At 32.3% G+C, this 23,548-nt stretch overlaps 1 protein-coding gene across 1 annotated transcript; it reads left to right on the top strand.

Annotated features, from left to right (window-relative positions):
- Positions 1–341: 341 nt before the first annotated feature.
- Positions 342–2,342, top strand: LOC112422863 (protein FAR1-RELATED SEQUENCE 5-like). Its single transcript, XM_039827118.1, has one exon. It carries the CDS (start codon positions 342–344, stop codon positions 2,340–2,342), a length of 2,001 nt encoding a protein of 666 aa, XP_039683052.1.
- Positions 2,343–23,548: the final 21,206 nt, after the last annotated feature.

Here is a 23,548-nt window from a genome sequence, read left to right as displayed (position 1 = left end):
TCTATGATGCTAGTTTTAAGTTGTTGGGGCCTTAATCTGCATGTTAATTTATCTGTGTATTGAAAGCAGAACGTGAAATTAAGCGGACATGTGGATTTATATGTTATTTTTACGACACTTAGGTCTGTGATTTTAGGTTTGATTTTACTATTTCTGAAAGCAAGTCATCAATACTACTACCACATATGTCTCTTGTTTTCTCCTGTTATGTCATAAATAATCATAGTATTGAATAGACATGCTACTGTGTTGAATACAAAACATTACTAGGTTTGATACTCTTCTCTTGCTATTGCAGTAGGTTGCCAATTGATTCTTTTTTTGCACCATAAGCCATCTCCATGGATAACGAATTTGAGAGGAAACCTCGACTAGGAAAACAATTTAATACTTGGGAAGAGGCAAGGGATTTTTGGAATGATTATGGTGGAAAAATTGGATTTAATGTTAGAACAGAATACTTGAACAAAAGCAAAGATGGAATGGTTTTGTCTGGAAGATTTGTGTGTAGTAAAGAAGGTTTTCGTAAACCAGATAAAAGAGACTGCTTAACAACTAATCATCGGCTTGAAACAAGAACTGGATGCCCTGTAAAGATGGGAATCAAATACATAAAAGATATTGGAAAGTATCAAATTCATGATTTGTTTGATGAGCATAATCATCAACTGCACCTTCCTGAGACGACTCACATGCTTGCATCTCAACGAAAATTATCTGAAATTCAAGCACATGAGATTGACTTGGCAGATGATGCAGGAATCAAGCAAAGGTCTTTATTTGAGCTAATGAGTAGGCAAGTTGGTGGTAGAGAGAACCTTGGTTACACACGCGTGGATCAAAAGAATTATCTTCGCAACAAGAGGAAGAGAAACATGGCATACGGGGAGGCTGGCAGTATATTACACCACTTTCAACAAAAGTGTGTAGAAAATCCATCATTTTATCATGGAGTCCAATTAGATGTTGAAGAACAAATAACAAATATTTTTTGGGCTGATGCAAGAATGATAATGGATTATGAATACTTTGGTGATGTAGTCACTTTTGATACTACATATAGTACTAACAATGCATATAGACCTTTGGCTGTATTTGCAGGATTTAATCACTTTAAAAGAGTGGTGATTTTTGGTGCTGCGCTTCTTTACGATGAAACTTCAGCATCTTTTGAATGGCTGTTTAGAGAATTCTTGAAGGCGCATAAGAATAAGAAGCCTCAAACTCTTTTCACAGATCAAGACCCAGCAATGGCTAAAGCTTTGCATGAGGTAATGCCTGAAACATACCATGGTCTATGTTCTTGGCATTTGATGCAAAATGGCATAAAACATCTTGGGGCTAGAATGAATAATGGTTCTAATTTGTTGAGAGACCTTAAGTTTTGCATGTACAAATATGTAGAAAAAGATGATTTTGAAATAGCATGGGATAAATTGGTTGATGATTATGATCTTCAAAAAAGTGGGTGGATAACAAGTTTGTATAAAATAAAAGAGAAGTGGGCTAAATGTTATATGAAGAATGCTGTGACTATTGGCATGCGAAGTACACAACTTAGTGAAAGCTTCAATGCAGATTTGAAATCTTGCTTGAAACCAGACTTGGACATCATCCAATTTTTCAAACACTTTGATAGAGTGGTCAATGACAAAAGGTATAATGAGTTGCAATGTGAATTTGAGTCTAGGCAAAAATTACCAAGGTTGAAGATGGAGCATTCACCTTTACTGCAACAAGCTGCACAAACATATACATTACCTATGTTTGATCTTTTTCAAAAAGAATATGACAAATACTCTGCAGCTTACATAAAAAAATTAAAAGAAGGTGAAACTACTTATGAATATTTTATTGGTATGCATAAGGAGGATGAAGAGTTCAAAGTTTTGTTTGATCCTTCCATTGACATGATTTCGTGCAGCTGTAAAATTTTTGAAAGTTTTGGCATTTTGTGTTGTCATGCAATCAAGGTTCTTGATGTGAAAGATATCAAATCAATCCCTAACCAATATATTTTGAAAAGGTGGACAAGGGAAGCAAAGATTGGATGTGTTAAAGATACACATGGAAGAAATGTCCAAGAAGATGTTAATCTTGATAGCGCACAATGGTATAGAGAGGTTTGTCCTAAATTAGTGAGAATAGCTACAAGCGCGTCTGATTGTAAGGAAGCACGTATCTTTGTAGAGAATGCTATTAGGGAGTTGAGTAAGCAAGTTTATGACATTTGCGGTAAGAACTTGAAATATCAAACTTCTCCAAATAAACTGTCTCCAATTCTTTCTGGCATTTCACAAATTCAGAAACAGTACTATTCAATAAACAATATTGAATTATAAGTTCTCTTAATTCCTTTAACTTTCCAATTCCATATGTTCCAACACGTGGGAGTGTTATTCCATGTAAGTAAATCTGAAATTAAATTGATAATCAACTTATTAGAATCAATCCGACACAATATCAAAAAATAATACAGAAAATGAGAGAAGAAAGGAAGATGGAAAAGTGAAGTCGAAAATCAAAGTATAAAATTAAGAAGGAATTGAGCAAGAATCCTAGTATAAAATTGACGCTGAAAATTAAGCATGCTATATATCTGATATTAAGAAAGAATTGAGCAAGAATCGATTGAAATTTGAAAGTGAGAATGAAACCCTAAACAGAGAAGACAACTAGAGAATAGGTACGTACGTATTCGCAGAGAAGTTAGAGATCGTATTTGAAAACGTGTTTGCCATTTTAACCTTCAAGATCCACTGTGAGAAACGTACGTGTTCGTGCACGGCCGTGGTTTCAATCGCAACTTCCCCACACCGTCGCAAACCTGTGCAGGATGGAGCAGAAAATGGTTTGTGAAAGAGACAAAATCTATGATTTAATTGGTTTTAATCGTAGCCGTTGACATGTCTTTAAAAAGGAAAGGCTAGGATTGCACAGGAGAAGACTGGAGAGAAACTTCACAGGAGACAATCCGCTCCCTTGTTTACAATAGTAACTGTTACCCTAGCACCAATAGCGATAGTCTCTCTAGCCTCAAATGCAAGTAGCATGATTAGGAGTATTGATGATTTTAAGGTGATTGCACTTGGAATTGCCATTGTTGTATGCACAATGCCTACAAGACATACATCAATCTTAATTTATAGGGCATTGAGCGGTCGTTTATTTAAGTTTTTTTAAGTAAAACAATTATTTTTCTATAATAATCAATTTTAAGATAATAAATGTGTGTCATTGTATTTTGTTCAATGATTTTTGTCATTTTAGTCAGCAAGAATAAATTGGATTAGTTTTGTTTGACCATAAGTATTATTTTTTTATTTGTTACATGTTTTACAAAAAAAAGGCTTAATTGTGAGCAAAACTTTTATAATTATTTATCATTTTCTGACCCTTTCTTTTATAAGAAGAAAAAAAAAACTTTTTGAATATGTTTACAAATATACCTTTATAGAGAATTGTGAAACATTCAATACATCAATTAAAATTTAAAAATTCAAATATTATATGAGGGTACATAGGTCGTTTATTTAAGTTTTTTAAAGTAAAACAATTGTTTTTTTTATAATAATCGATTTTAAGATAATACATGTGTGGCATTGTATTTGTTCATTGACTTTTGTCATTTTAGTCAGCAAGAATAAATTGGATTAGTTTTGCTCGACCATAAGTATTATTTTTTTATGTTACATTTTTCACCAAAAAAAAGGCTTAATTGTGAGCAAAACTTTTTAAATTATTTATCATTTTGTGACCCTCCTTTTATAAGAGAAAAAAAAACTTTTTGAATATGATTACAAATATACCCTTAGAGAATTGTGAAACACTCAATACATCCATTTAAATTTAAAAAGTCAAATAATAAATGAGGGTACATAGGTCGTTTATTTAAGTTTTTGAAGATAAAACAATTTTTTTTTGTAATAATCAATTTTAAGATAATACACGCGTGGCACTGTATTTGTTCATTGACTTTTGTCATTGTAGTCAGCAAGAATTAATTGGATTAGTTTTTGCTTGACCATGAGTATTATTTTTTTATTTGTTACATGTTTGACTAAAAAAGAGAGGCTTAATTGTCAGCAAAACTTTTACCCACCTCTGATATTCCTGTTTTATTTATTTATTTACCCTGCTGTAAAAACAATTGTTTTGATTTACCATCCTAATAGGTCAAACAAAAAACGAAAATTTCTTGAAAAAAAAAATTGATTTTTGTTTGGCTTATTAGGGGGTAAATCAAAACAATTTTTGTTTGCAGCGGGTAAATCAAAAAAAAGATTTTAGAGGGGGGAAAATCGAAAATGATCTATATTAGAGGGGGTAAAGACCTATTAACTCAAAACTTTTTGAATATGTTTACAAATATACCCTTATAGAGAATTGTGAAACATTCAATACATCCATTAAAATTTAAGAAGTCAAATATTAAATTAGGTACTCTACATATTGAGTAATGCTTCTCAAGGTCGGCGCAAGGGCTAGGTCACTAAATCCCTCGCTTCAAGCCTACGGCCAAAAAGGCAACACTCACTTTTGAACACTCTCTCTAACATTCACTCTTCTATTGGATGAAATCAATGTATGTCCCACTACTTTGTGTGTGTTCTATTTCCAATGTGTAAACCCACAATGATTTAAACCAATAAGAGAGTGAGTATTAGAGAGAGTGTTGCTAGCACTCCTCTTTTTAAGATTATTTGGTCGAGCCTTGCTTCTTTGAGTGAATCAATAAAACTTCTTTGCATTTCTATTCCAATTTAGTGGAACCTTTTCACTGTATTAAAGGATATAATATGATTTAAGAAATGAAAAACTTCATATATGATGACAAATCTATTGTATCAAAGTTTTTCATTTCTCATTAACACTTCACAGTATTACAATTTTACATCTAAATTACTCTGATGCTGCTGACTACATGTAGTTTTCCAATACCTTTTTTTTGCCTCTTTAACACGATCATCCATTCCCGCTAGCTCTTCGATCTTTATGAAGGTCATTGCCTGAGGACAAGATCTAGGGTATATGTTCTTACCAGTACCACTAATTCCAATTTTTGAGGTAATACATGAAATGGCCACTAAATAGTGATATTAAATTGAAGCATTAAACAATAATAGGAGACAAACCCTAGCTCCAGTACAAAAAGCATCGTAGTTTTAGATTCAGTTTTGTTGCCATACATGCAACGATATAGTACTCTTGCCAACACTAGGATCTCTTTAGCACGACATTTTTTATCGAAGGTGTATTCGGTGTCACACTCATGTTACGATATCGACACATATGATCACATTGAATTGTGTTATTTACTCAAATTATTATTGGTGTCGACGTGTTCAATGTATGTGCATCTGTACATACTTCTTAGACTAGGATCCTACATAACCAAAGATAACATAACCTTAGAATGATGTTCAAAGGATAAACATGTTATGCTTAAAATAAAGCTTGTCATAGCTAATCTATTAAAATGTTCATTTTGGAATAATTTAAAGAAACTAAACGAAACATGAGAAAGAGAGCAAATATAATACAAACATCGGCCAAAAGGCCCACAACGTATATTTGTACATAACATATGGGAAGATATGCCTATAAAACAACAACAAGATCTATAATCTTTTCGTAAATATCTGACCACCCAAATTCTTTGATATATATCGTTGGTCATTGTTGTTGGAAATTACAAGTGAATAAGGGATAAGGGTTTACATAACCTTCGTAAATAATTCGGCCTTCTTTGATAACATAACCTTCGTAAATAAACTGCTATACATAGAACCTCAAATAAAATGATTTCGGCCTTGATCAACGTGGATAAGGGTTTACATAACCCTACCACTCTATATATGGACTCAATTAATTGTAGGTTTTCAATACTCCAATTCAGGACACCTAGAGAGAAGTTTCGTGAAATCTTCCTCAACTTCGAAATAAATATCACACAACCGTAGGGTTTTGAGAAAAGGAAGTTCAACAGAACAATGAAACATAGCTACTACATGTATATTCATCAGTCTCAAAACCAAAAGTGTATTGCAGTAGGAAATGGTGGTACGTAGGTGCCAAATGGAATGGACATCAACCAAGGATAGATAAAGATGACGTCGTTTTGATGCTTCAACCCATTTATAAAAAATGACACGGTCCATGAATCGACCAAAGTGAACCCAGTTCACTGTGTTTCTGGGATACAAGCTTCTATCATCAATGCAGATAATGGAGAGTGAGTGGCATAATGGGACCCAACTCTTAGAAAGGACATTGGTTCTAAAAGCTTATTTGATTGGGAGAAAAGACAGAATGTGGGTAACCATCTCGTCTAGGAAGTTGTTGATGATGCATGCTTTTATGTACTCATAATATAACTCTTACTTGCAAAACAAGTCACCAATTTTTTAACGAACCATTTGTTCCTGTTTGTTTGAAGCTTTGGGTGGGAGAAGTTGTTGAGAGTATCTACTGTCAGCGGCCACTGTGTCAGTGGCGTTTGTTTGAACTTGAGGAAGTGGAAGAAGAATGATAGAGCTTTGCGAAGTTCCTCCTACACGATATATTTTCTCCCAATTTTTGTTGTTTTCTATCAGCGTCGTATGTATTCAATAATGCATGAAATTTGTTTAATGTAACACAAGCTTACATTAATCAAAATTTGGATGATGTTCATAATAAACCCAACGAGTGAAGCCTTACATGTACACACAAGCGCGCTACTGTATTATTTCTCCTTTTTCTTGAACCTTACCATATTTTCATTTTTTGCTACTAACGTAGGTTGAAATAATTTTGATGCAAGCATTAGTATTTCATATGGTATAATTACGAGCTACACCGTTGCATTTGTTTAATTTTTTTTTCTTTCAAGGACAATTGTGAAACACCCTACTAGAAATTACCTAGGATATCTAGCATGTGTGTTAAACTTGGCATTGGATACATTAAAATTACAACAATAAAAAAATTCTCTGAATAAAACATAGAAATCTCGTATTATACCTCTAAAATAATATCAATGACGTGAACTTTATATGGTCCAACAACTTCTGCTTCTTCATCACGAACCCTGACGTTTAGTAACTTGAATATCTCAAATAAATAAAAGGGATTGGGGTGAGACATGATGTCTCAGTGAGTTCCACCTATCCTAGGCTGTAGGCAATCTCAAGGAACCTAGGATCAACATATGTTCTAAACTCAACCCATTTCGGGCATAGCGGCCAATAGCGGCGAGTTTATAAAGTCATAGTAGTCAATATCCGCTATTAACTACTATGATTTCGGATTTATACAGTCTTTATCATATATAATTGAGCGATCGGGGATAACTAGGATCGCTACCTAGAGTACTATCATGATTCAATCATAATGTATATTTTTATTCATACACATACTCATAATCATAATCATAATCATAATTCTTGGCTTAACATTCATGTCATTAATTATATATTTCTTGTCTTAATGTTCATGTCATTAATTATACCTTTTTTTCGACTTAAAGTTCTTCGTTGTGGCGAACGGTAACTATTTTATTTTGTTAATATGAGTCATACCTCATAAGCTACATTATCTCTTCGTTGTAGCAAATAGAGGTTTTCACATTTGTTACTATGAGCTATACCTCATAGGCTACATTATCTCTTCGTTGTAGCAAACAGAGTTTTCTCAATTTTATTATTATTATTTTTCTTTCTATGAGCATGTTACTCATTTCAATTTTTCTTTCACATCATTTTTATAAGTATATAAATCAATTGTCTTGCTTAGCATTTTATTGCTAGAACCAATTCATATAATCAACACTTTCATATCATTGATATTATATAAAATTTCATTCACATTATCATGACTTGCATATCCATTAAAACCTCATTTGTACTAAGTAAAAGTAAATAACACAATTTCAATGACATGATTCAAACTACCCAAAGAGAGAGTTAACTAACTAAGGAATCCTTGATTTTGTTTGATACAACTGCCATCCAAACCTTTACATAAGCTCCACTTAAAGCTTTCCAAAATTCCCTTTTACTTGACTTCAATGCATACATGTACTTCCATCGAGTGGTTGCTCCAAAGAAGATTCCACTTGTTCAATAATGCTCCAACTTTCCTAACCACCTTCAAGCTTCTCGTCTCTGATCCTAATGAAACTTCAGTACTTGTCCGTCCAATCCGATCACTGTACCGATTATTATAACATGAACATTCCAACCACATTAGTGCAGATTTTTTTTATTCAACAACTGGAACTTGTAACTCTGTTTTCTCCATCGTAACATAACTAATTTAAGCCATTCCGAAGCCTATCCTTATCCTTATTATCGAATCCTAAAGTACAATGCAAATACTACTTGGAAAACCCTAAACCTAATCATTAGGCGGGAAAAATGCTCATTAAATTTGAATTTGAAATTCAAATCTCACAACAACCTTTTGGAAAACCCCAAAGTGCATTTATACCTTTGTCTCCCATGTTAATTTGTTTTTCATTTTCCAAAGAAGCAAACTTTATTTGTGTCATCTCTTCAACTTCAATCCAACCATTTCTTCATTGTTCCATGTCCCTCTCTCGCTTCACCAACCCCCTTTCTAGATCCTCTCCTCTGCCATCATCATCTACACATGGAGCCATGGATCGGTCGTCGAGTTCAGCGACTCGGAGCCATGGATCGGCCGTTGTTGCTTTGCCGTCGGAGTTACAATCCTCCTCACTCTCTCCCATGGTTTGAAATAGAGAAACGAAGACAACAAATTATCATCCATCTATCTCATCCAAACACGCCCTTGATCTCATTCATTACGCACACCATGGGAGCATTAACCAAACCACAAGTTATCACGCCGTATCCATCGTCATCACTAACCAACTATCATCGGTGTCACCGTTAACAAACCATATCGCTGTCAACTTTCATCACGTCATTACCATCGCCGCCGTCAACTTTCATCACGCCATTACCGTCACCTCCAGTTATCTCATCCTTTAGGTACTTTTGTTTCTTCATGTTAGATCTCTTCTTCGATTCAGGTTTGTACGTAAGTGTTGGAAAACCCTAATTAAAATATAAAATATAATTAATGCGTGAAGTTTTTCCCAAACCTTGATCATCATCTTCACTCTTGATCATCTTGTTCGAACCTATAAAATATAATTACTCATATCAATTAACAACAATACAAATTGGTTAACCATCACTTCATTCCCAATTATGCGTGTTCATTAGCACAATTTTGTGGCAAGGATTAAAGTTTTCTCATCACCATACCCATTTTTTTTTGTAATGAAGAAGAATTTTTTGTTTAATGATATGACTTTTATTTTGGTGGAATGAGATGAATGCATCGAGGGTTTTTTGTGGGTTCTAGATCTACATATTATTTCTTCAAATTTTTGGTTGAAGATGAATGTTTTGAGGGAAGTTGATGAAAATATGTAATCTTGGTTTTTTCTTGATTTTTTTTTGAGCCAATAGAATGTGGAGATTTAAGATTTTGATTGAATTTTATAGGTTTGAAGAAAAAGAGGATGAGGAAGATTGACTATGAAGATGAATTTGAAGAAAATTATTTATTTTTTCTAGGTTGTATTTTTTTTCAATGAAAATATTTATTTAAAAAATAAGAAGATAAAGGACCCAAGTAAGAAAAAAATATATAAAAAACCTCTGGAGTAATATTGTTTAAAATCAATTAAACATAATTTTTTAAAATGACAAATAACAAGTTAAATTAAGAGAATTAAATATTAGACTTCAAATCTTAATTGTACGATTTTTTTTTATCAACACAATGCAAAAGATACTATTCTAAAAAAAATGAGTTGGTTAATTATATACAGTCATTATTGTAACTCATTATTGTAACTGTTGTTGTATCTTACAATACAAGGCATTTAAAAATGCAATCACTTGTAAAGCCCAACAACAACCACAACAATGACATGTTATAAAAGAGTTATGATACATAGACATCCTTAGGTGGCAATACACCCTTTGACACTCACAAAAATCTGACACGTAACCACATGGACCCTGCACAAGCACACTTTCTCTTTTCTCTACTCTTCTCTCTTCCTAATGTATGGGGTGTACAAAGGTGTATGGAAATAAAGGATGTCTATGTAACATTTTCCGTTATAAAATAGTCAAATTTTGGGGGACAACAACAATTTGAATTTGGGTCCTAGTTGTTATATGTATTAATATCTGATATACACCCTTATTTTATAGGTAAACATTCATACATGTTTTAACACATACTCGATGTGGGATTTGTTGTTGTTTACTACATGCCTGAAGAGAAAACCGAAGTTTCAAGTCTAAACTCATGCGGAAGTTACGACCGAAGATACTCCAATATCTAAAGGAAATACTAATTCAATTCCAAATCCAACAAGCAGCAGGAAGGCTATTGACTTTATTGGAAGGCTAGCTCTGATGAATCACCCCATCAAGTCCTCATTCAATGGGAATGCTATATATGAAACTTGGTGATTCACCCTTTCAATAATTCCTTTTCCTTCCGTAATTTGCGTTTCTGTTGTAACAGCCTCAAAGCCTTAGATTCCTTCTATCATATGCACAGCCTTGATGCTATATATGTACTAGATTGATGTATGTATGAGGCATGAAGTGAATATTAAAGGAAGTAGACAATTAACAACTATAGACTCATTCAAATATGTTGAGTTTACGCTTGTTAAGTACCATGCTGATATGTTGATTTTTCCATTTTGTAACTGTTATGTGCAAATTTCATCTCCTAGCATGTCTGCAAGTATAAGTTTATATAACCTGAGAGTTGTAATTTGCAATACATATAGATATAGATATAGAAGTTGAGTTCAATTTACTTGGTAGTCACGGACCAATATTGGTTGGTTCTCCAAGAATCTAATGTTCTGCTTTTTTTTTTTTTTTTTAACTGAAACTGTTATTTCATCGCTTGTTAAGTACCATGCTGATATGCCGATATGCAAGCACAAGTTGATACAAGCTGTGAATTGTAATTTGTACTACATATAGATATAGATATAGATATAAAAGTTGAGTTCAATTTACTGGGTAGTCATGGACCATTCAGTCATATGAAAAATCGATGACATACTCTGTTGTTACAGTTGATGATAAGTTCTTTTAAGTTGACAAAATTACATTTTGGATCATCAAGGTTTACCTTATGAGTGACAAACTTATTTAAATTACATTTTGGATCATCAAGGTTGTCAACTGTTAAATGTGTATTCCATACCTAAAACTTTATTGTTTGTCATGGCTAAAATATTGCTAAAATTTCACATCTTATTTTTTTGAGTAATGATTAATAGACACCCTTAGGTGGCAATACACCCTTTGACATCCACACAAAAATCTGACACGTAGTCACGTAGACCCCGCAAAAGTACACTTTCTCTTTTCTCTCCTCTTTTCTCTTCCTAATGCATGGGGTATACAAGGGTGTCTATGTATCATTACTCTATTTTTTTATAGGAAAATGTTACATGAACACCCTTTAATCATACATCCCATTATACACCCCATGCACTAGGGATATTTTGATAAATTCAACTTACGACCACATTTTCTCTTTCATCTCCTCTCCCTCTTCCTTGCCACATGTCAGGATTTTGTGTGGGTGTAAGAGGTGTATTGCCACATAGGGGTGCACATGTGTCAACACTCTTTTTTATATACATTAGAGGCTTTAATACAGCTCTCGTCCTTTTTTTTTTGGACAAAACCGCAGTTTTGATCTCCTTATTTTCAATTGCGCAAATGACATTGACCAATCTATGATTTTGAACATCCAATTTAATAACATTGTAATATATTCATATGAAAACAAAGAGCAAATGATAGTATCAAGAGTATAATTTTGCCTTGGGAAGCACAATTGCACGAGTGATGCTTCCAAGTTTCTTGTTCATGAGCTGAATAGCCGGTAATGATTGGCGCCCTTCACTCGAAATAGAAGCTCTATATCGCATCCATGGAGCATAAAAATTTGGGATATAATCTTCCACCTCGCACATTTTAAAAGTAACTTGCCTAGATACCAAATGATCAATTATAAAATATTTGTAGACTCTAATTATTGTTTGATGTATTGATTCTTTGCAACAATCTTTGCCCAAAAAATTAATTAATTAGAATCAATTTTATTTTTGAACAAATATTATAGCAAATATCATAATACACCAAGCGGACAACACAATATAATTGGGTCCAAACAGATACAAATATTTTAAGTCATGGCTTTTTATATCAAAATAGACCCAAAGTTTGTATATATTATTCTTTAGCAAGGTGTCAAAATCAGGACTTTACTTCAGGTCGAAAGGGAATAGCAAAATCGAGATTCGTAAAACCGCAATCAAAATCAAAAGATTTTACTAAAGGACTTTTGTACAATAGATGTAGGATAGCAAAATCGTAAATCGTAAAATCGCAATCAAAATCGAGGATTCTAACAAAACAAAAGTAAAGCTAAATACATGTTATAAATTGCATAGTCATAAATGACTTAAAGTTCAAAGTCCGCAAAATACATATACATAAATTACTCAAAGCCTACATGTCAAATGTTCTTTGGTAGTCATAATAATGGTAAACTTAGACAAAATACTTAACGCCAAATATTCTTTAAGTTAAGTGAATGATTGAAAAAAACTTAGCCTTTTTGGTATTTATAGAACCGAATCATGGCTACAACTCGAGTCATTTGACAAATGGGTCAACGACCTATGTGTTGTGTGCGCAAGGTTGTGATGACGTCCATGCTATGTTGCAAAAGCCGATGATTCTCTTAATGTATTCAACAAACATCAAAGACCTAGCAGAAATCATGAAACTATCACCACTCATATAGTTGAAGAGAATAAATAAGACATCCTTTTAATGGAAAATCACATTATTATATTATATCCTTTAACACAGCCTCTGTGCAGATGACATTTTCTATTGCACAAATGTTAGTTAGATAAAGTGTGTTTGGATTTGCTTAACTTTTTAATTACTACCCTGATTTTGATTTTGATAACAGTTTATTACACTGAACACATTTATGGCATCTAATTTTGATAACATATGTTACAATATTTTATAAGTAATCTTGCGATTGAAAACTTTAAGACTTGAACTAATTTGGAATGCTACTATCCAATAGCGTTTAGATGAGATGAAATGGGTCTCTTCTAACTTAACTAAGGTTCTGAGTTCGAATCCAGCATTGGACATGCAACAGCGTTAAAACTCTTTGGGAGAGCTTACCGTCCATTTGATTCCCACAATATTCGAGAGATTAGTCTCTGTAATTGCGCGCAGAGGATACCTGGTTTTAGAAAGAAAAAAAAAATTAGGAATACTACAAGATGAAAACATCTTAAACTATATAACAAGCCATGTTCACAAGTTAGAATTGTAAACTTTGAAGATTTTTATAGGACCCAAAATTTATTTAACTCGTTTTTTATTTTATTTCTTTCTAATAATGTATAGTTTTTTGTGTTTTCTTTGAAAAAAAATTTATAAGAAAATGTAAAAATGATTTTTATTGACTATTGATTATAGAAAAAATGAAAGAGAAAGAAATTGAATGTAATTTGCATTTAATTTTATAAGAATAAACAAAAAAAATCTAAAAAAAAAATAAATTCTTTTTTGCTTATATTTTAGGAAAAAAAATATGCTTTTTTTTTTTCTTATGGGATGAAGGGAGTAATGTTTTTTCGGAAGTTTGAAGAAAAATCTAATTGACTTCAAAAAGAAGATTTGTCCACTTAATGTTTTTTTGGAAGTTTGAAGAAAAATCTAATTGAAGAACACAAAGTAATAGGTTCCAAACGGTTACACTAATATGAAGTATAGATATAGACTAATATTATTTTATAGGTAAACTTTGGTGTATGATTTTAAGTATTCATCGATGTGGGACTCAAGAAGAGTGCTACAAGGTGGTTATAACTTCTTTCTCCTACTCGCTCGTTTTTTTCTCCAAGATATTTATTCTTCATTCTCAATTCAGTTATCTTTTCCTAGTATTATTATCATCTCAATGGTGGGTCCCAATTGGATGAAGATGCTTATATATTTTCATTATCCCATTAACCTTTTTATCTCAAAACAGATCCAAAGTTTCTTGTTGTTTATAGGTATTCGTATGCTGAGAATTTGTATATTATTTTTTAGACCTTATATTAAGAAGACGTCTGAGAGGAATTTCAACACCAGTGCACCTCTTATGTATGTGACAGTGACGATGATACTTTTTTAGATGCACATGAAACACTATCACATTTAACAAAATCATTTTAAATGCATTATGTATTTACCATTATCATATTATATGGTCCAAGTCTTCAACTTACGTGACTTGCACAAATAGAGAGACGGTGGTGTTCAAGGAAGCGAATGCAACGATGACAAGGTTATGAACGCAGGAGCATCCCGAAGCAGTGACTTCAAGGGATATCAAAGACCTAGCAGAAATACTGAAACTATCAGCACTCATATAGTTGAAGAGACTAAATAAGATGATGGAAAACTACAAGCTAGTTGTCAGCACCATTAGAGTAAATTATTTTGAACCATTCAATATCAACATTATATGTCAAAATGAAATGCTGTTCATTTTAATGATAAAAGAAATTTTTGGATAGAATTACATTTTTTAGATCACATCATTATATCCTTTAACACAGCCTAGTTAGATGCAAATGACATTTTCTATTTCACAAATGTTAGTTAGATAAAATGAGTTTGATTTTGCACGGAAAAGTTGTAAACTCTCTCAAGACACACAACTACCCAAGCCCCAAGTACAACCAGTAGACTAGGGATGTTCGGGGTGAAGAAAACTCAATATAACTCTATATTTATAACAACTTTCTAGCTATTTTTTCATCTCACCATCAGAACTTAGTTGGAACATATAGTATAATCATTATTTAAATAGATTCTCTTTGATTAGAAGTAGTAGTTGTTGATGCTCATCATATAAAATGAATATTTATGCCTTGATATATATGTGTTACCTAGGCTAGTTAAAATTTCTAGGTCTGTCCTTGCGATGATGGGTCAACTGCATTATGCTGCTAAAGGTTGTGTTACATAAATCAAACTACATAATAATCTATCATATATCATATTTTTACTTGGTACAACATATTTCCCTCCGTCCTAATTTATAAGTCATTTTGAAGAAGAAAAATTGCCTCAAATTATAAATCTTTTTATAAAGATACATTCAATGTTATTTTTTCTTTTATACCCTTAATAATTATCTATTATTATATATTTTTTCAATTATTTAATTTATCTTTCTCATTTTTTATGTCATGGAATAAAGAAAGTAATTTACAAGTCTTCTATTACAAAGACTTGGGCAACATAGGTGATTTAAAAATAAAATAAAAAATTGAGGTTGTTTAGGTGATTTGATTTTTGAAAGGTTTAGATGTACCGAGATTAAAGTTAAATGTTAAAAACATTTAATTTCCGAATCAATAAACCTTGTAAAAATCAATCACCCATAATTAACACAAATGATTAATGTACCGTTACCTTAGGGAAATATTGAATCCAAACGGTTTGTTTTATTGAATGGAAGTATACAAGGGTCTTTGTTATAGGTAAATCTTTTTCTGGATTGTTATATCCTTATAGGTTCTTCTTCCTGCTACTACTCAGTTTTAATATCCTAACTAGATTTGTATGATCAAATCATATTTGTGTGATCAAATCATCAGACCAATCTTAATAATTCCCCTGCATGAATGTTATAATGTTTTCTATTTTTTTATTTTTTTTGTCTAGTAGCATAATGGCTAGAGCTCACACATTTTAATGTGGAGAAGTGGGGTGTCCGGGATTCGAACTCCGGCCCCTGCATATAATATGTAATATCCCTATCAACTGAACTAAGCTCACGGGGATAGTGTTTTTTCTATTTAAATAAAGCCAAGACAACAAATATGTTTATTTGTTTTTTCTCCTTGGAACTTCATATTATTTATATATATAGAAGAAATAATGTGGTGGAGGAGAAAGCATTAGTGAGTATATACTTCTTGAAAACGGCTTCAGAAGGGAATTATAGATACCAAATTGATCAATTTCACACTATCCCTAATTTCAGCATGTATTGTATGGATTTTTTAAGTAGTTTCCATTATTGCCAAGCCAAAAATATTTTATTTATCATAAGGACCACAAATAAATACATAGCCCACAACGAATAAATTTTCAATGTTAGTAACTTAGTATTAGTTTACCTCTCTTTCTCTATATAACCCAAAATGAAAATCTGAACCATTTGTGTGGAGCTTTTGCCGCGATCCAAGGTTTGATTTCTTTGATCGTTTTACTAATGTAGTTTTTCATTTATGAATAGAATTAGCTTCTTTTCAGATTTGAAGAACATAGAATTCTCTATGCATGAAAGTATGAATGTTAAGAGAAAAGTTGATGAAGATATGTAATGTTGGTGTTTTCTAGATTTTTATTTGAGACAATACGATTTGGAGGTTTGGGATTTTGATTGAATTTTATGGGTTTGAAGAAAAAGAGGATGATATTGATGATTTGAAGAAAATTATTTATTATTTATGGGTTGGTTTTTTCAATTAAAATAATTATTTAAAAATCAAATTATTAATAAATAATCTGACATGGCATGACACCTCGCAGTTTTTTAAGAATTTTTTTGAAATAGTACCAACCTTTTAATTATTAAGAAGATAAAGGACTCAAGTTAGAAAGAAAAAGAAAAAAAAACCAAAATTGTATATTTAATTCCCATAGAGTGTGTGAACAAACCACTAAAATATACAACAAATTAGTGTTTTGGTGTTTAGGTTGGGCAAAATTGTATATTTAATTTCCTTAGAGGACATGGTTTGGCAAAATTGGATTTTTTTTTTCTTCTGGCTTTTTCTAATTATGGGAAGGTATGAAGAGAAGAAGTTGAAGATGACCCTGTAGTTAGATAAGAGATTAAGACGAAGATGGTCGTGTAGTGATTTAATGCTTCGGTGTTTGGATTTTTTTGTCTGGATTATTTTTTTATTTTTTTTTAAGTTGATGAAGATGACGAAGAAATAGAAGCTAGAAGAGAAAGAAAATGGAAGAAAAATTGTGTTAGACCATCTTCAATGGAAGGGTCTTAACCATTTAAGACCCGTTATCTATTAGGTACTTTATTGGAGAGAATCTTTTTTAAAGTCTTATAAGATCCGTGATCTTACTTAACACCTCCACTTTTAAGCGGGACCCTCACTTTTTTTTTTTTTTTTGACAAGAGGACCCTCACTCCTGTTAATATTAAAAAATTGATATTAATGATATAAAATTATTTATAGTTAATTAGTGGGATCCATTTAAGAAAAAAAAATGGATGTCTCTATTGTAGATACTCTTAGTGGTTTATTATTAGATTTAATGGTCTTGTATGATGAAATGATTTATTTTGTTTTAAAATGATCAAATGATTAAAATTAAATAGATTAATAAGATTTAGAGTGGACCATCTATAATTTTGTTACACTTTATACATTTTGGGTTAAAATTAACAGATTGAGACCAACAGATGCATATTTAAGAGATCAAATAAGATGCATATTCAATTTAGCCAAAAAAATAAAGGGCCTCTAGAATAACAAGTCAAATTAAGATAATTAAGTATAAGGACTATACCAAAAATATCATAAAATTTAATTTTTAGTTGATTTAATTATATACAATCATTGTTGCATTTATCCTTTACCATTACAATAGAAGCATTTACATAATTATGCAATCACTTGTAATAGCAAAGAACAACACAACAATAATCATTATAAAATAGTCAAATCATGGGGACAACAACAATATGAGATTGAGTCCCCAACAATATTAAATGCTTCATGCTTCATGGTTTCGCCATTTAGATTGTTTGCTTGTATTGAATTTTAGGAGTATCAACTATAAATTTGGATTTCATGTTGGCATATATAGTTCAAGATTCATGTTGTTTCTCTCCCTTACACTTTGGCATTTAAATTGTAGTAGATCATGTGAGTTAATTTGGTAAATAATTTCACAATTTGGTCAATTAAATTCAAGGGAAATAAAGATCTTCCAAATCATAAATTGTAAATATCATTATCATCCGACTTGATATAGCAGCCCCCCTAATATAGTAATAGACACCAAACTAAAGGGTCCATTGGTGAACGTCGAATTTAATTCATATCATCTTTTATTTAGTTAAATACGTTTTTTTGGTAATGTTAGGTAAAAGTATCATCGATCAATGACTCATTTTATAGCCCAATTTATTAAATTCTTACCATTTTAGCATGAACTTTTGAACAATCGATTGCATCCTCCAAGAATCAAATGAGTTTATAAAAAAAAAGAGAAGTTTATAGACCAATTACTAGCATTAGATTCACTTGTTTAACAATGGTCTAAGTTAATCCCTATGTTTCTAGGTGCGTGTGTAAATTAGCAGCCCTTAATATAGAACCCAAACATTGGTGAACCTCAACAATGACCCATCTTGGTTTGAATTCATATCATCTTTTATATAGTTAAATAAGTTTTTGGTAATTACAATGTTAGACAAAAGCATTGTCAATCAGGACTCATTTTGTACCCCAATTTATTAAATTCTTACCATTATCAGGACTCATTTTTGAAGTCAATCAGGACAAAGTGAAGAGTCCTAATTGGGAAAGCTCTTCACTTTACATGATCTGAATTCTGGATGCACTTCAAAGTTTAAACATAGTTATAACACTTACTTTCGCATTATCTTGACATGGTTTGAAAGTTCAACAAGTTTTTTTATTTTATTTAATGCTAAAGGTTCAACAAGTTTTAAATTTTCTTGATATAGCTTATTTTCATTAAGTTAGGAAACTCATCTCCAACTAATTCATATATTTTTTACTGGATTAAATAAAAAAATTATCCTTATAACATATCGCAAATTATTTCTTCCATCGTCGTAAGAAAAGTGGGTATGTTTGAATCGTTGTGCACACAATTCTAATGACTTTTAAATTCAAATTCAAATTTGTGTAAAAAAAATTAAGTGTCCGTAGACTTTCAAATAATCTTTGCAAACATTACATATAGTCATTATGTTCACAACATTATAAAAAAAAATTATAAATTTTTTTAAATCTAAAAAAAAAAAAAAAAATTTAACATAGATTTAAGGCAAAATTACTCCGCAATCCTTTAAGTCTTTTTTTTTTTTTGGTACAATCCTTTAAGTCCTTTATATATGTTTCAATTAATAAAATGATTTTTATATTTATATTCTAAATATATGTTTTCACTTTCGACGGGCAGCAAACTCAGGCTCTCTATACTACTCTCCCTTAGGAAATAGCTGATTACATAAATAACACTCATATGAATTTCAATGAAATGGTGGATGATGCTCTCATATGGAGCCACAACAAAAACGGCGCTTACACGACCAAAAGTGGGTACGCTTGGCTGCTGCAAAACTCGAATCCCTCTTCATATACCCCAACTAATTTATCTTGGTCTTGGATATGGAGATTGAAGAGTCCTGAAAAAGTCAAGCTGCTTATTTGGCTTGCGTGTCACAATGCTATGCCTACGCTATCACTGCTGCAGCACCATAACATATCACCTGTTGCTACCTGTTCGAGATGCGGCGAAAGTGAGGAAACCATCTTGCACTGTATTCGGGACTGCAGGTTCTCTTCCGTAATCTGGCATAATATCGGTTTCATTGACCAAGAGTTCTTTACGGAAAGCTGTGTGCATAATTGGTTAAAAAATAATGCAAACGGCACTCGTCCCTCCACCTTCCTTGCTGGCCTATGGTGGACATGGCGACACCGTAATTTGATGTGCCTAAATCATGAAACTTGGTCTCTCACTCAGTTGAGCTTTCTTATTCACGACACAGCAAATTCCATCGAGACCGCTTTCCAAACTGTTTCTACCTTACAACAAGACCGCATGGTTCGATGGAATCAAGAAAGCTGCAACGGTCACATGCTTAATGTGGACGGTAGTTGTTTAGGTGTACCTATACGAGCGGGGTTCGGTGGGATTATCCGTAATTCTGCAGGTTACTACCTCTCGGGATTCTTCGGATTCATCCCTATATCAACTGACATCTTGTTTGCCGAGCTCACCGCAATTCAACAAGGTCTACGTCTAGCAGTGGCAATGGGCATAGAAGATTTGGTGTGCTATTCAGATTCTCTGCTCTCCATAAGACTCATCATTGGTCATGTTCCAAGTTACCATGTTTATGCGGTTTTAATCCATGATATAAAAGATCTCTTGTCCTCAAGAAACTTCAACATTCATCATTGCCTCCGTGAAGGAAATCAATGCGCCGACTTCATGGCGAAGCATGGGGCCAACTCCAATGAAGATCTTTCTATTCATGCTACTCCTCCGACCGACTTACTCCCTTTGATTAGAAGCGACGCCATGAGAACTTTCTTCCCTAGAGCTTAGGCTTTTCTTTTTTTTTTTTCTGTCTTTTTGTTTCTTTTCTTTCTCTTTTACTTTAGCTTTGTAAACAAAAAAAAAAGGAAGGACGATGGTACGGCTGGTGGGTTCAGCATTTAATATACTAAGGCTCTGTTTGGTAAACCCAAAATAAGAGCTTTTAGCTTTTAGCTTATAGCTTATAAGCTCGTTTGACAAAAAAAGCTCTGTTTGGTAACACTTTTTCACCATGAGCTTATAGCTTATTTCACGAGCTTATAAGCTATTTTTCAGAAGCTATTCCAAGTAGCGTTTGAGCTTATAGCTTCTCACTTTTTCTTCCAATTTTACCCTTATTATTTCATTTAAATTGTATTTTTATCCATTATAATTTTTATAATAAGCTACGTAATAAAGACTACTATCCCTTTATTCCAATTTTTGTATATATATCAGCTGACCTTTTTTTTTTTTTTTGAAAAAATATATACCTTCGTTTTTTTTTACGAAACAAAATACTATTATTCTATTAGTGTTACTTTTTATTTTTATTTTTTTGAGGTAAGTGTTATTTTCTTTATTCTCTATTATTAGTATTACTCTATTAGTGCTACCTTTTTTTTTTGTTTTTGAGGTAAATGTTATTTTCTTTATAAAGTAGAAACATTTAAATGATAATAAATATAAGATAAAATTTTAGTGAATAAAATTTAATTTAATTTATAATACATAGGATATATTAAATTAATAAATTTAAAGTATTTTTTTTTAAAGAAAAATTAGTTTACAAAATTACAAATACTTAAATTAATGATATAATTTTTATTATGAATTAAGAATACCCTTTATGTCATTTTACATTTATCAGCTAGTTGAACCGCTATTTTTACCAAACACTTCAGTTAGCTTATAAGCTAAAAGTTATCAGCTAGCTTATCAGCTAAAAGCTATTTTTACCAAACAGAGCCTAAATTACTAACGTATACTGTAGCGAAATATTTCAGTTTTTATTTTTTTGGGCAGTAAAAATGGTTTAATTTTCTTCTCTAAGATGTACGCATGCTTCTTTGCAAAAAAAAAAAAAAAAAACGAGAAAGCTCCTCCCAAGTGAACAGCTTTAGGAAGTTGTGGCAAATTGAAACAGAGTAATTCTAAATAATCTTGTCAAACAATTTTAAAATGATTCTGAATAATCCTGATTTATAAGAGGATGCAAATATTAAGAAAAGGATGTGGTACTGTTAAGGTGGTTTTCCTAAAGATCCTAATTTTTAGGAAGAAAACATTGATGAATATGAAGATTTGTTTAAAGAACATATGAATAATATTAATAGTTTTTCTTACAATTTAATAGTTTATTTTTCGTTAATCAAAGAAATAATCCTATTAAAAAGAAAGCTGAATTTACACGGTTAAAATAATTTGTAACACATAAAAACTTATTTCCAACTTTTATTATAAACAATGCGGAGGTGGGGTCATTATTTTTGTTGTAGGTATAGTGACAAAAAGTTGGTAACACGTAACCAGTTTTTGATATGAACCGTTCATATATAATAATATTATATCAATGGTTATCAATGAAAGAGAAAGTAACTTGTGCATGGTGCACAAATTTATAATTTGTGCATGCTAAATGCTACCACCTAGAGAACCAAACCTTGCATGTCATTGTCGATATGATTGAAAATCTAAATTCGGTGCGCTATGAATGTGGCGTAACAATGGAAATCTTCCTAGGAGAAACAAGATCTAAACATGAAATTGTTGTTAACTTTTGACTCTGAAATGAAATGTGCTTTGAAATTTGATGAACCTACGAATATTGCAGGTTTAGGCTTGACAACCAACATCAATCAAAGCTAGACTAATTTCTCGCCAAAGCTGCCTCTTGCTAAGAAATGCTTCAATATTTCGGTTACGCACCTTTATCACCAAGCTTCATGCAAAAATCACCTGCTTCAAAGGGAGTGCCCCCACTACATTGCGCAACAAAACCGTCTCAGGCTCTCCACAAGAAGACCAGAATCAAGCCCTCCTACAGTCTGGAGCAGTCTACGCAATGAGTGACTACACAAGCACAACGCATCAACACTAAACTCGTTGTTTAAAACCCAAAAGAAAAATACACCAGATACGCTGACTTATCACACCACAACCACTCCAAAAAACTTCAAGACATTGCATTGCCTTCCTCCCACTTCAGAAGTAATGATTTTAACTATCCCTGACTACAATGCCAGCCTGAGTCAGATACGAGATATTTACACAAAACCTCCCCTAGTCTTCTGACTCGATGCCAAGTCCTAAACAAACTAAAGGTTTAGTCCACCACTGCGATATTGTATATCTAAAACAGAAAAGCATTCTAACCTGTTTCAAAATAGTATCAGTCGATTTTTTTTTTTATCCAAGTACTCCATAGACCCAATTATGTCTCTTTTCTAGCTTGGACAATTCTGAAGAAAGAATTGAGATGATAACTACAATTCTTATGGTATACTGCCTTAATCCTCATCCAATGGGCCAAATCCAACCACACCTTAAAAAGATAACAACGCTAAAAAATTAATGCAATGTTTTTTCTTGCTCACCACAACCTCCAACACAATTCAGCTCCTCACCGCCTAAGATTCCCCTATTCAGAGAAATATGAATATCAGAAGAGACATCACAATCGAAGAGCTCTGTTGTTCAAAAGCAGTTGGATTGAAAGTGGTCCTATTCCTACAATCACAGTGGGGATTAAAGACATGTCTTATACTAGTGAGGAGAGGAATGAAAAAGAATATGCCTCGGAAAAAAGTTATACGGATCTTCAATCTATTATCTCGAATGCGGGGATGTTGCTAAGAAAAGTGGTGGGTGGCCAATATCATGCCCTATATTAGTATTGTAGGTCATAATTGTATCACACAAACCATCTTAGAGATAAAACGTACTAATGCTTGCATCAGAATCATTTCAGTGTAGGTTAGTTGCTAAAAATCAAAACACAGTAAAAAGGTGTTTTAAAAAATATTGAACCTGTAGGAAGAGTAGATGTTAAAGCTGATACTTACCTTATTGAA

This window comes from Medicago truncatula, chromosome 6 (assembly GCF_003473485.1).
Source record: "Medicago truncatula cultivar Jemalong A17 chromosome 6, MtrunA17r5.0-ANR, whole genome shotgun sequence".
In the NCBI taxonomy this organism is placed as follows: domain Eukaryota; kingdom Viridiplantae; phylum Streptophyta; class Magnoliopsida; order Fabales; family Fabaceae; genus Medicago; species Medicago truncatula.
Note: the sequence above shows the minus strand (reverse complement) of the source record. Positions and strands in the feature narration are given on the sequence as shown.